Source organism: Callorhinchus milii, unplaced genomic scaffold (assembly GCF_018977255.1).
Source record: "Callorhinchus milii isolate IMCB2004 unplaced genomic scaffold, IMCB_Cmil_1.0 Scaffold10, whole genome shotgun sequence".
In the NCBI taxonomy this organism is placed as follows: domain Eukaryota; kingdom Metazoa; phylum Chordata; class Chondrichthyes; order Chimaeriformes; family Callorhinchidae; genus Callorhinchus; species Callorhinchus milii.
This window is the reverse complement of record NW_024704751.1, coordinates 7,588,266-7,602,659: the sequence shown is the minus strand read 5'-3', so window position 1 is coordinate 7,602,659 and position 14,394 is coordinate 7,588,266. Positions and strand designations below refer to the sequence as shown.

The window sequence follows — 14,394 nt, the reverse complement described above, 5'->3', positions numbered from 1 at the left end:
AACGAAGATCTAATGGCTTCATTTCTCTTGCAGTGCCATGGAAAGGGATAAAATTGGAGTGCCTACAGAGGGGGAATCCCATGCCATTACCTACCCACCATCAATTGTTGTGTATTTTGTGGATCCTTTTACGTACAATGCAGAGGATGAAGGATCTGCACCTTCAAGTGTTTGGACACTGGGTCTTTTGCGCTGCTACCTGGAAATGATCCATTTGTTACCACAGAACATCAGGAACGCCATATCTGTGAAGGTGAGTTATTTCAAACTTCCACCAGTTAATTCAAAATGTTTTGATATTTAGATCCATCCATTCCTTAAATGAGAAAAGGAGTAGGCCTTAGAGCCTAGATCTTTCAGATCTTTTAGACTAATTTCTCCATATTCCTAAATACCTTTATTTCACAAGGATCTATCCATCTCCTTTTTTACTGTTGTAATGTTTTTCAAGTCACCGAAAACCATACATCCAACTCCTATGCCATAATGAGGTATATCCAACTTGTATACTAAATATAATGTAAATTTATTTGATATAAAACTTGAATTTAAAACTTAAAATGATTTGAAAGTACACTGGTCACTCTGCAGGAAAATGCAGTATTCCCTCAGCACAGCATTGGAGTGTCAGCCTTGAGTATGAACTCATGAAGTCCAAACATTTGGCTTCAATCCACAGCCTTCTGACTTAGAGGTGACACCGACTGATCCAGCTGACATCTGTATATTCAACTGGAACATGAAAACAAAGGGATTTATTAACACTTTTATGAGCCTATTTTCGGTTTCAAGTTCTTTTGATATTTATTAGTTCTTCCCTCTTAGATTATTCCATGTCAGTACCTGTTGCAACCTGTGCAAAATGAAGATCGACACCTATATTCCCAGCACCTTAAATCCCTGGCATTCTCTGTGTTCACTCAATGTCGGAGACCCTTGCCAGCTTCCACTTATGTGAAAGCACTAACTGGTTTTGGACCAGGACTGGCCCTGGATAGCACCTTAAAGAGCCCAGATGTAAGTATGCTTTGTTTAAAAATGTTTCGCTTCTTCCTTCCCCCCCTTTTCCTAGCACACAGTTCAATGTTTGCCCTTTCAATTTGACGTTTACAATGTTTAATTTAAAATCTAAGGACTCTTCTGGTTTTACAGTGGATAAATGGGCTCTGTAGTGACTTTCTGATCTATAAAAGTGCAAAGATCCCATGTTTGAGACCTGGGATGAATGATCTCAGCTAGAGTAACCACAAGGATGCTACACTTCATTTACTGTATGCTCCAGGGTTAGGAAGGAAAAAGATTGGCTATTTTAGGTGAACACGACAGCTAATTTGTGCATAGCAATGTCCCACAAACAACCATCTAAGTGACTAATTTGATGGATTGTGGCCAGAACACTTGGAAACTCCCTCCTCTTTTGAAATAGTGCTGGACCTTTTATGACTGTGTAAACAGGCACAAATGGGACCTTGTTAAATGTCTCACCTGAAATATGGTGCCTCTGACAATGCAGTGCTCCAATCCAGCATTGCACTGGAGCATCAGCCACACTGAGCTCAAAATCTCTGACATGGGGTTTGAATCACAGCCGTCTGACTCAGAGGTGAGAGTGCTACCAACTGAGCCAGGCTGTCACATGAAACAAAGATAATCTGGTAATACTAGAAGCAGAATGGAGGTTGGGACTTTATAGATCTAATATCCCACCTGTCTCATATTCTGCCTCGACAAATTGGATTTTTTAGCTGGTTTAAAATTGGTACCGCAAGCCTTGTGGGACATTGCTGTGTGCAGATTGACTGCTGGATTCATATACAAAATAGACACATTTTTAAGCTAATTGCCATTAAATGCAGCTATGCAGTTGATCCACTGTGGTGTGAATAATTTAAAATCACTTCCTCTTCTGAAAGGGCAGGTGTCAGCAGCCCATCAGTCTTGCTTAAGTGATTATTTTTCACCCAGCAGTTCTGATGAGATGTTCAAATGCAAGGACAATCCAGTCCTTATCAGACGATTACACATTGCACTTTTCAGCAATAGTTCACTGGCTAGAAATCAGGAGCGAGAACCCTGGCTGATTTTATTTTTCACTTTCTCTTTCCTATCCTTTTTTCTCCCCACTAATGGTGTTTTGGGGTCATGTCCAAATCCTACTTATTCCTGGCGAGTTGTGCTAATTCAGCAAAGTACACAGATTTAAAAAAATCTAGGATCAAGGATCTATGTAGTTTAATATTCCCCTGTTTTAATACTTTTAACTCACTGAGTTTTGTAAGAGATGAATCTAGTTTAAATTTCTCTTTTCATTTTGCTACAGAGGCCAGAGTGTGTGCGTATTTACACCCCGCCATTTATCTTGGCTCCAGTGAAGGATAAGCAAACTGAGCTGGGAGAGACCTTTGGAGAGGCTAGTCAGAAATACAATGTCCTTTTTGTTGGCTATTGCTTATCACACGACCAGAGGTGGCTCCTTGCAACATGCACTGATCTCTATGGGGAGTTGCTGGAAACATGTGTCATTAATATTGATGTACCAAACAGGTATGTAACATGGAGAAAACACCATTCAGAGTAATTAACCCCTTCTACACCAACTTGTTTTCAAACTGACAGCAATTCAAACTGGTAGTTTATTGTAATATTAGTAATCATAATACTCCTTGCATTTGATATAGGCCTTATCACGTCTTTGAGACGTCTGAAAGCGCTTCACAGAATATACAGTCAGTTCACTTTACAGTATATTTTGTGGACAAAATAAATACATATTTACAGTTGATTGTAAGGGAGATTTTTTTAAAAAAATCTATTTTCGTACTTAATCATGATTAACTGCTATTCCGTTTGTGATGTTGACAGAGCTCGGAGACGGAAAGGTTCCGCCAGGAGAATGGGGCTGCAGAAACTATGGGACTGGTGCCTCGGCATCATGCAGATGACTTCATTGCCCTGGCGGGTTGTTGTAGGGCGTCTGGGGAGGCTAGGACATGGAGAGTTAAAAGGTAGGAAAACAATTGTAGAGAAATAACGTGAGTGGACCTTGGGCAGCATTCTAAAGCAGTCAACAGTGCTCATTTATTTGTTTACCATTTTCTTGAAATGAGTTATTGGAAATTCCAGAGAGAGAGAGAGATTCTCTCCCCGGAGCTACGCGTCCTATAGGTAAGCAGGAAGAGAGAGAGTGTGCGCACTCCATTCCAACAATTGTTTATCTCTGGGACAAGTATCTCCTTGCCTCGCATTCATACATTCCAACAGATTAATGATCAGAAGAGGTGAACAGTGTCTCCATTACTCCCCACCACTCTTCCTAGGGACGTTGAGACTCGTTTTAATGTTTTTTTTTAAAAAAGAACTATTGTATCAAGTATGCAGTCTATTTTCTTTTCTTCCCACTTCCTTGCTTACTCTTAAATCAAGGGGCGTGAGATGGTTTGATATTCCAGGCACTATAAAACACTTATCAAATTGCATCTTAATTCTTCATAACAGAGTAACCATGATTGTGTATAAGAGCAGGTTCATATCTAACGCAGGTTTATTGTCCTCTGCTCCATGGTTGTCAACTCAAATTGTTTCTTACAGACTGGAGTTGTTTGCTTGGTCGGCGCACTCTGCAGTCCCTGAGCCGGCGGTTGAAGGACACGTGCAGGATGTGTGGTATCTCGGCGGCCGATTCTCCCAGCATCCTCAGTGCTTGTTTAGTTGCCATGGAACCACAAGGCTCATTTGTGATCATGCCAGGTAAGAATAGTTGGCAAATCTATAAAAGCATAAATTCCCGCGTTTAACGTGGAGACTAAACACTTGATGATGATGATGATGATGATGATAATAATAATTGTATTTAGGTATCGCACCTTTCGCTTCATGAGGATGTCCCAAAGCACTTCGCAGTACACACTCTAAAGAGACTGTGTTTTGTGGGCAAACATTGCAGCTAATTTGACCCACAGAAATGCCCTACAAAGAGTCATGAAGTGAATGACGAATTTTATTCGGGGGATTGTTTGCCGGGAGACCGGGATAGAGAAATTCCCTCGTCTTTTCGAGTAGTGCGGTGGGATCTTTAATGTCCACTTGAACAGGCAGACAGAACCTCAGTTTAATGTTGCATTCAAAAGACAGTGCCTCCAACAATGTAGCACACGCCCAGGAGTGCCATCTTAGACTTGAAAGGCGCTATACAAATGTAGTTTGTTGTATGAATTCCAAGTCCCAAGGTGAGGCTTAAACCCACAACCTTCTGACTCAGATGAGAGTGCTACCATTATTATTGTTGTTATTAATGATATTATTAATAATATTAATGATAAACAATTGAACCAGACTGACAAATGGGTTTAATAAGGTGCATATTATTCTTTCTTTGTGTTTGCAGACTCTGTCTCAGTTGGATCTGTGTTTGGTCGTGGAACCTCTCTTAACATGCAGACATCGCAGCTGAGTACACCGCAAGATACATCGTGCACTCACATTCTGGTGTTCCCTACCTCTGCCACCGTGCAGGTGGCATCTGCCACCCAAACATTTGAAATACCATTCAACACCAACAATGTTGGTTAGTATTTTTTTTTTCTGGACACATTTTGGGTTGAGTGCTTTGGAATCAGCCATGTTCTGTGAGTAGATTTACTGAGTTTAGGGATAATGTTGCCTGATTTTTAGGTTTGTTAAATTAATGAAGTACCCTACAGCTAATGAGGTGGATGTTGGATCAGTTTGAAGCATCAATATCTGCTTTAGCAAAGTGTAGTGGTGTGTTGGTAAATAAAGCAATGCAAAGGTGAGCTGAATATACTGCAGGTGCTTTTCAACAACTACTACTTGCATTTTTATAGTGCCCTTCACACCGGATAGTGTTTCGAAGTGCTGATATTTTTCTGTGTCAGATAAATCATATTACCTAATATTTAGAATAAGGTTTGAATAAGATCCTTCTCGTCATCTATCATGTCCTTCAAAGTCTGCATGTAATCTTGAAGATGTCACTGTACCATGTTTTGAAAAGATTGCTTTGGTGTTTGGGTGTATTTAGTAAATTCATATGATTCATTGCTTTGTTGGTGATCAATGAGATGTTTAAGTGGATGTTGAGGGTCTTATGACACTGGTACTACAACAACAAAATATTCATACTAGACATTCATTGGTTGGTATGGGGGCTCTGTTTAGAAGGTTTGTGCTACATTGATGTAAATTTGGGTACTGCAGGACTAACTCTTCCATTCCTCATTGTTAATTAACTAGTCAAATGTTAGCCTCCTCTATTGTACAACTCTCGTATAAAGTTTAGTCTAATGGGCTGGGCAAAGAAAATGTATTTTTTTCAAGCTATCCTTTAAAGACTGAAGTGTTTATTTTTACTTGACGTTTGCCCTCTGTTTTACAGATGAGATACAGGGGATCTTTGACTTGCTGGACCCAGAGGATAACTATGTAGACCCTGAACTCATCATTAACTTGCCAGCATCTCCATCCACGTCACCAGTACATTCACCAGGGTCTCATTACCCACACGGTAGTGACACTGGCAAGGTAAAACATGTTGTTGTTTTAGTTTTATGTAGTGTCAGAAGGGGAGCAGGCATGGACTAAAATGTGTTCTTTGCTCTAAAGGCTCTTCATCTGAAATCACAGAAATGTGTGCTTGTCTTCTGTGTGAAGGCCAATGTAAAAATGTGGATTGTGTTTGAGATAATAATCCTTGCATTTGATATAGCGCCTTATCACGTCTTCGACATTTCTCAAAGAGCTTCATGGGATACACGGGATATACTGTATAAAGTTGTGAACTTTGTGTGCAGGAAAAGTCATCCTAGAATTTGCTTGTTTTTTGTAACCAGCAATAACTTGTTTTTACTTTTACTTTTTCAGGGACCAGGCACAGATCGACAGGAGTCTCACGATGAGGTAACCATTTTACAGCAGCCATTGGCACTGGGCTACTTTGTCTCGACAGCGAAGGCTGGGCCACTTCCTGAGTGGTTTTGGTCGGCCTGCCCTCAAGCACAGAACCAATGTCCACTCTTTCTCAAGGTAAATACAGCCATATCTTGTCCAGATGAATATCTTTGTGAAAGTAGGCAGTGACTGACTAAAGGACCACATTTTGTTGAGATCTGTTGGTTGGTCAGACTGTTTCATGTGCAAAGGTAAGTTGCTTTGCCACTATTACAGTGATATAATTTTGTATTGATTAAAAATGATATTCAATCACAAACGACTGCTAAGAAAACACTTTTGGTCACAGATAAGTGCTCTTCATAATGAGATTATTTTTATTGATTTAGTATTGAGTTTTCAAATCTAATTGAGTAATAACTAAAATATTGTTGTCATTGACCTTGTGAAGGTACATTAATGTCTTCGAGATGTCTCAAAGCCCTTCACAGAATATACTGTAAAGTGAATTGACTATTTTGTGAACGTAATGTTAAATCTATAAAACTTTGGTTAGATCATATTTGAATGATTATGTCCAATTCTGGTCTCCACACACTAAAAAGGATATAGCAGTGATGGAAAGAGTACAGTGAAGGTTTGCTAGAGTGACAGGTTACTACTATTAGGATAGATAGTTAAGGTCTTTTTTCGCAAGAGAAGACGCATTTAAGAAGGGACCTAATAAAGTTGTTTTAAAATTATAAAAGGGTTTGATATGGTTAACATAAATAGACTGTTCCTACTTGTCAGGATCCAGTAATCAGGCGGAACAGTATAAGATAGTGACTGTAGGATCTAAAAGTGAATTTTGGAGGAACTACTTCACACGGAAGTAGTAAAAATGTGGAACCTGCTGCCTGAAGTGATGGTTGAAGTATATAATGTAGATGCATTTAAGAGGAAGCTGGACCTTCACATGAGGGAGAATGGAATAGAAAGTGTGGGAGGGAGTAAGGAATGGGTAGTCTCACGTGAGTTATAAACACTGGCGTGGACTGGTTGGGCTGAACGGCTCGTTTCCTTGTAGTCTGCATAAATATATGCATTACCTTTCCATGCCACTAGATGGTAGGATTATACTTCTACTCCCGTAACACTTTATAGAATCATAATCATAGAATCTTACAGCGCAGGAGGAGGCCATTCGGCCCACCGTACCTGTGCCGTCTCTGAGAGAGCCACCAATTAGTCCCACTCCCCCCGCTCTTACCAATTGCTCTACAAATTGTTCCTTTTCGCGTACCTATCCAATTCCCTTTTGTAAGCTATTATCAAATCTGTTTCCACCAGCCTTTCAGGCAGTGCATTCCAGACCATAACAGCTCTCTGGGTACAAATATTTCTGAAAGTTAGCTTCATCCTTCAATACAGCTGAGGATCCAATCAAATGCCAAGATTTAACAGTGACTTTTAGATGCCTGTCCTGTATGTTGTGGAAAGTGTCATTTAAATGATTTGTTTTATTGTTGTTTCAGGCTTCATTGCACCTCCACGTGCCTTCAGTGCATTCAGATGAGCTGCTTCACAATAAGCACTCCCACCCACTCGATTCAAATCAGACCTCTGATGTGCTCAGGTATGCAACCACATTCTAGAATTATTTTTATATTTTACAAGCTTAGAATATTAAGAGTGAAATGTTCACTCCCTTTACTGTTGTCAATCAATCTATTTCGGTTTTGACTTACTTGTGCTATTTAACCGGAATGGACACATAACCTGTTCATCCACTGCAAGATTGCTTTTCAAGTAATCAGGGAGGTACCAGTACTGTGTTCTGTTTGTGTTTCTCCCCCCAGCCACTCCTCCCCCGCCCCTATAAAACATTAGGTGCCTTATACTGTAAGTGTCATGTGGCTTGCTCTTGATCTCCTGCCCCTGTGGAGAGAGCACCTGGCCTGTACATAGCAATGTTTAACAGCTGCTGAGTTTGGCCTGTACTGTGTTCTTTTGCCTCTCTCCCCTTCGGGCTGTGAGATGCCAAAATTGAAACTCATTCTGACTTTCACTCAGGCCTTCTTTTGGTACATCTTAAATGTGTTCTTAAAGTTCTTAATGGACATGAGTGTAGGTCAGACACATATTATAGTTTTTTTAATATCGTTTGAAATGTTCAAAAGCTACAAATTATTTAACGTTCCTTCGAGAAACAGGAACCTTAATATGAAACTGGATCTGGATCAAGCACAGCGGAGACTTGGCTGTACATATTGATGCAGGAATTGTATGTAAATAAGCGAGTAATAAACTTGGAACAGGCTCCCAAGGGAGACAGTGGAAGCGGAAAATGTCCTTTGGTTCAAGGGCAAATTAGATAGATTTCTGCTAGGCAATAATATCTCGGATACAGTGTATAGTTTGTGACGCGACATGTCAAGTGACTGGCAAGGTGATGAAAGGAGAAACTAGAGGTCTTCTTTCGCTTAGCAAATTCTTACATTCTAAGCAGTATGCTGTTTTTTTTTTTAAAAATTGTCACTGATCTAAATGTCTTCTTCGAACCGCAGGTTTGTTTTAGAACAATATAACGCTCTCTCTTGGCTGACCTGTGACCCTGCTACCCAGGACCGACGCTCCTGCCTCCCCGTGCACTTTGTGGTGCTGACACAGTTGTACAACTTCATCACAAGCATGTTGTAAACTTCACTGGGATTCAGGATTAACCTCTCGGTAAAGGGATATCATTTGCGGGAGTCAACAAAGAGGGAATCAATGGAAAGGGACATGACTCAAAGGAGGAATGTTGGAAATGGGCCTGACAAAAACTTCAAGATGTTCCCCCCTCCCCCTTTAATTGTCGGGTGGATTTTAAAACCACTTACAGTTGTCCAAAAATGCCTGATCTTAATTTATTGTAAGTTTTTAAATGTTGTATACATTGTCTTATATTTTGTATTTTTAAAAAAGAAAAAAAATTCAAGAAGGTTTAATGCTTCATGCTTCAAAGCATTTGTTGTATTAAAATATCTATAATCGTCTTAAAAGTTTGAGGTAGGTTACTCTAAGGTTGGGGGGTAGGGAGAGAGAGGCAAATAACTATTGGTTCAGTGTACATTTTGGTTCAGGGTGGGATTAGCATTGACCATGCCTCGTGTGTGGTGCAATTGCAGCTAAGCTGTGGTTGCAGAGTACTTGTACAGTAAATAAAAAGGTTCACTGTTTATAATTGAAAAATACTTCTTACAACATTTCCTATCATGCATTATGAAGTCGGGGCTGAAAGGGCTGCCCTTATTTGGGTTAGTCTCAGTGACCTGCCTATTTGTACATAAAAAATATTAGTAACTTTAATTTGTTACTCCTGTATAAAAACTATTGTGCAGAGTGGTAAATTTTTGTAGCAACTGAATTTTTTCCAAAATTGAATCAAAAAGCAATGCAGATGCGTTTGAACGTCTGTTGTAGTGTTGAGGTTTCTCTGCCCAGACTCTCCAAACTTGATGATGGCTTTATAGTGAATGGACCATTTGACTGCTCCAGGTACAGCCTCACTTAAAAACTAACATCACAGTGAGCTTTCATGCTTTGTTTTGAGAATTGACAGTGGTTAATCACCATACCTGATATTTTTACATTATGAGACGCCATATATGCTTTATTCCCCCTTCCCCCCCTTACAAATACAACTAAATCCCATCTAAAAGCTACCAATTGTATTCTGGGCATTGTTGGTTCATCATTATTATATCGTGTGTGTGTGTTCAGGTTATAAATGGAGAAATCTATAAGGTGTGATGTATTGAAACCATTGTGACTTTTTTTTTTAAAACTCCGTACTAAAACGTCTGCAGTGAGTTGTGGGTAAAGTGGATTGCAGCCCGGTGTGCCTGAAGTGAGAGTGATGGGATAGAATTGAGGAAGGTATTTTTCAACAAAAAAAAAGGTCGCAGAAGGGAAGGGCAATTTGAAGATTTTGTTCAAACGAACCAGTTCTCATTTTTTATCTGAGCTGCGTTGTGCTCTTTCTTTTTTCTTGAGAGGGTTCTGCACTACTTTTTGGTGATAACTAAAGGGGTGATTGAGTTCTTTTTTAAAAGATGCTGTGTCTTTTTGCTGGAAAAAAAGGTGAAACTAATTTTATATGCCCCTGAAGTAAAACAAATCCTGTATTAAAAAAAAGACCTGGATGTGTAAATATGACTAAAAGTTAACTTTTGAGTATGATTTGCACTAAATGGAGTTTGAAGCTAAATTAAGAATGATTTTTTATTAAACAAAATCAAAACCATCACTTCTAGAGGAACTGGCAGCAAATTGGAAATGATTTCCCTCGTTTAAGATAATGTTGTATTTAACGTCTCATACACCTGGTTCTTTTCAATGGTGACTTTTGAGTTGCTACATTTTGGTTGGTTCTTTATCTATCACAACTATTTCATGATCATTTTGAAACACATAGATCAAGAGCTATGGGTGTGGGAAGGGTCTTTTCCCGTTTTGAGTGCAAAAGGTTTGATACAAAAAAGTGTAGAATATAAAACATTGGATCACAGCCGTTCTCTTGACATTCCTTTGAGTATGAGTTTCACGAAAGTTCATTAACTTGAACCTGTGGATTATAAACACTAAATTTATCTCTTTACATCTATTTATCTAAATCTGATTGGGAATTCCTACTTTTGTATTGAGTTGTGTGGACACATACTAAAATTACTATGGGACCTGAAGCCCTTTAAAACCTTCTGATCAGACTTTATTCGGGTGCTTTTACTCTCAAATGCTGTCAGTCACTTACCAATAACTTCTAGAACTACTATATCATTTGCTTTATTCGCCAAAATGAAAATTAATGGAGGAAGGTAAGAGCAAATGGGAAGAACGAAAATGTAGAGATTTATATAGTATAGTAATTAATAATTATATAGATCTGTAATTTTAATAGTGATTACAGAGCAGACACACTCCTGCAGAGATTGGATTTGAAAGTACTTAGTTTCCAATCATCAGATAGTAAAAGTATTGTGAATCACCTGTCACTTTTCTACCCGAGTTATTGACTAAGTTGCAAAATGCTGTGTGCAGCAATAAAATAATTCTATCACAAAGGGCTAGTGGAGGAGGCAAGAGAACTGACTTTAATTGTACTATCTTAACTGCAAAGCAGTATTGGTCCACGCCCAGCATTATCCACACTGGAACAGGATTTGTGCAGGGGAGAAATGTATAAAGTAAAATATAGTGACTAATAATTGGTAATCTTCAAACACAGGTCTCTAGATTCTACTTCCAATTTACCTAAATTCTTAATGCATTAATCCTTAATAGTTTATTTCATATAATTCTTAAAGAAGATGATTTGACCAAATTATGTCAAACTCTATAAACTTTTTTTTAATTGTATTTGCTTAACATCCACATTGTTGTAACTGTATTGGACAGCTTTAAAAATTATTTTTTAAACAAAAAGTGCACACAAAAATTATTCCTTGTTCAGTTGAATAATATTGCATGCTAAAAACCATATTAATTTGAGTTTTAGACGATTGGACAATGATCTAGGAACTGAGTGGGATTTATAAATCAGTATGAGGATTAAGTATCTTAATATGCGACCGCCAGGAAGGTGGAAGGCAAACTAAATGGACCTTGGTCTTTTTTCGTCTAGCATGATTTATGTTATCTTTTTACATTGCTCTATTAAGGACTTAATTCCAGGTTCTGTACCCTTCTCACTTTGCTTATTGCCACATCCACTATGTGACAAAGTGAGTAACGCGGCAATTAATGTCCTTGGGTGTCAAAACATATTAAATCTTACAAAACGCTTTCCTTTCAGCATATCACTTTACCCCTTTCCATACTGTTACCCTGCCTTAAAAATTGGGTGTACAGCTTGCACAGAAGCCCGTGGATCTTTATTACTAACCAGAAGCTACTTAACGACCTCTTTGGGTTTGTTCTTATCTTCTGAGATCAGGAACTCCACGTAGGCACTGATCTGAATCCTGAAACTTATGTTTCATATTTAGACTTCTGACCATTTATTTTTTCCTAATTGTAACTAAAATATTAACAAGCAGATAAGATATCCCTTCCTCCTTGTGCCTCTTCCTCTTGTGCACATATTGGTTCTTTACTTTCTCCTAACTTTGAATATTGATTACTTCAAGCTGTAGAAGTTTATTCCAAATTCAACAAACTAAGCAAACTGAAAATAATTATTTCTTTTTTAAAAAAGATAAATGCTGAATACCTGCCATGTATTATGAAACTAATTCTCGTGCTTTGTCTTCCTTGACTTATCTCGCCTGAATCCTCCTATCACAGTTGCATCCAATAGTTACCTGACCCACAGTTTATCTTTATAAAATGGGATGTATAGAACTACATTATAGCACAGGTATCTGCTGTTACCCACAATTTATTGCTCAGATCGTTTTGTGATGGGAGTAAACCATTTCTGAACCAGTTCAGTATGAATGAGGTAAGGGTGTCTGCAGATGGTGGGTGGGTGGATGTCCAGTTTTCTGGTAATTGACCAGATACAATTCTTGCGGAAACTTATACCCCAATCACCTGGTCCAGTTCGAGGTTTCAGTTATCCTGAGTTCCCGATGATGCCCAGACTAGGATCTGAAAGTGGTCTGTTTTTTTTTGTGTGCAAACACTAGCAATCCCAGTACTTTAATACCGCATTGCTTAAAAGTTTTGTCTTATTTAAATTTCATAATTTAATCTTCTGTTAAACTATTTATAGATTTTTTTTGAGCTGAAATTGTAGTAATTTTTTTTTAAAAAAAACTTAAAAATTTTTATTCATTGTTGGATTTTACCGAGTTTGTACGTTGATGATGGCTTGCTTGTTTTTTTTTAAAAAAAAGTATCAGGAGAACAATGTCATGTTTTGCTGAAGGGGCGATTTAACCTGAGCAAGCAGTGATGAAATCCCAATCGATCCACTTGTTTTTAATTGCCATTCGGTTTTGGTAGAAAGCATCCTGTTTGCAAAGCTGGCAATTGTAGATTCCTTCAGTGAATTATGAACAAATTTTTAGTATGGAGATCATGGCAAACACTAAAAGATGCATACAGTCCAGAAGAGCTTAAAATGCAAATTATGGTTGAATTGTTGAAAAAGTTTATACTTTTTAAACATTTTCAAATGAAAAATAAATAATTTATTCATAACTTTGTGGCCCTGTTTTTTTTTCTTCTTCCAAAATCTACCAAATTTGCCAGTTTAGAAAAATAACCATTGCATCTGCATTGTTAGGTTGCAGTGCAAAGAAACTAGCGTGAAGATTTACTGAGGGAAGGTAGGAAGAGAACCTACAGATCACTGAAACTATACTGTATATTATAGTATACTGGATAACATAATGTATTATTAGTAGTAGTGTAGTATGCTGGCAAACCTAATGGGTTACCTGGACAGGATGAAATTGTGATCTGAAATGGTAAGTCTAGTCATTGTTTGGTCTCACGTTGGAACAAGATCCTGTCTATATTTGTGCTTCGTGGAATTGATTGATGGAATCATTGTATTTGCTTGCGCTTCACAGGATTTTGCAGTAACTATTTTTTGTAAGCGAATGAAGCAGCCAGTTTACATGCAGCAATGTTCCTTCCACAAACGTCCATGAAGTGAAATGAATACTTTTAATTGGGAANTTTTTTTCCAAACCCCAACTCCCACCTCCCAGATGATACTGGAGATGGAAGGACACGTTAATAAGAAGAAATTAAAAGTCAATCTCTCTTAAGTGCTTCACAGGTAATTACTGTAAAGTGAGCTATTTTTGGAGGTGAATACGGTAGCCATTTTGCACAAAGCAATGTCCCACGTTAGTCAGCCTCGGTCTTGTTGACATTCAATTGGAAAAAGTTAGCTCTCATCCAGGACTTGATGTCAGACAGACGTTCTGTCAGCACAGCAGTGGTCCTGGAGTCGAGGGTCGAGGCAGAGAGGTAGAGTTGGGTGTCATCTGCGTACATATGGAAGTTGACTCCATGTCTGCAGATGATGTCACCAAGAGGGCGCACATAGATATTGAAGAGGAGGGGACCAAGGACAGAGCTCTGAGGAACGCCGCACGAGACAGTGCGGGGGCTGGAGGAGAAGCCATTCGTGGAGACGATGGGAAAGGTAAGATTAGAACCAGGCAAGGGCAGGACCTGAAGATTGAGCTGAGAGGAGAGGCAGCAGAGGAGGATAGAATGGTCGACCGTGTCGAAGGCAGCAGAGACATCAAAGAGGACGAGGAGACAGAGGGGCGCGGATTGGGAAGGAGAGGAAGAGAGTGAGATCGTCTCCAGTCTGTGACCTCTTCAGCGTTATGGTTGGACTCCATTTTATACTGATAGCTGCGATATCCCTGGAACTGCTAACGCACCCACCTGGGAAATCCATCCCAAATCACACACACACACACGTGAAACACGCATCTTTGATCAGCCATGTGTCTGACGCGCGCGCGCGCGCACACACACACAGAGTCAGATTGA

The 14,394-nt window shown here is 39.0% G+C and overlaps 1 protein-coding gene across 1 annotated transcript in view; it reads left to right on the top strand.

Annotated features, from left to right (window-relative positions):
* Positions 1-12,681, top strand: part of med13a (mediator complex subunit 13a) — a 33,590-nt gene extending 20,909 nt beyond the window's left edge. The window contains 10 exon segments of the mRNA XM_042338399.1: positions 34-253; positions 826-1,017; positions 2,321-2,544; positions 2,863-3,005; positions 3,589-3,747; positions 4,385-4,564; positions 5,396-5,541; positions 5,881-6,042; positions 7,425-7,525; positions 8,457-12,681. Of these exon segments, the coding sequence (XP_042194333.1) occupies positions 34-253; positions 826-1,017; positions 2,321-2,544; positions 2,863-3,005; positions 3,589-3,747; positions 4,385-4,564; positions 5,396-5,541; positions 5,881-6,042; positions 7,425-7,525; positions 8,457-8,589 (1,660 nt within the window). The 3' untranslated portion in view covers positions 8,590-12,681.
* The last annotated feature ends 1,713 nt before the right edge of the window (positions 12,682-14,394 follow it).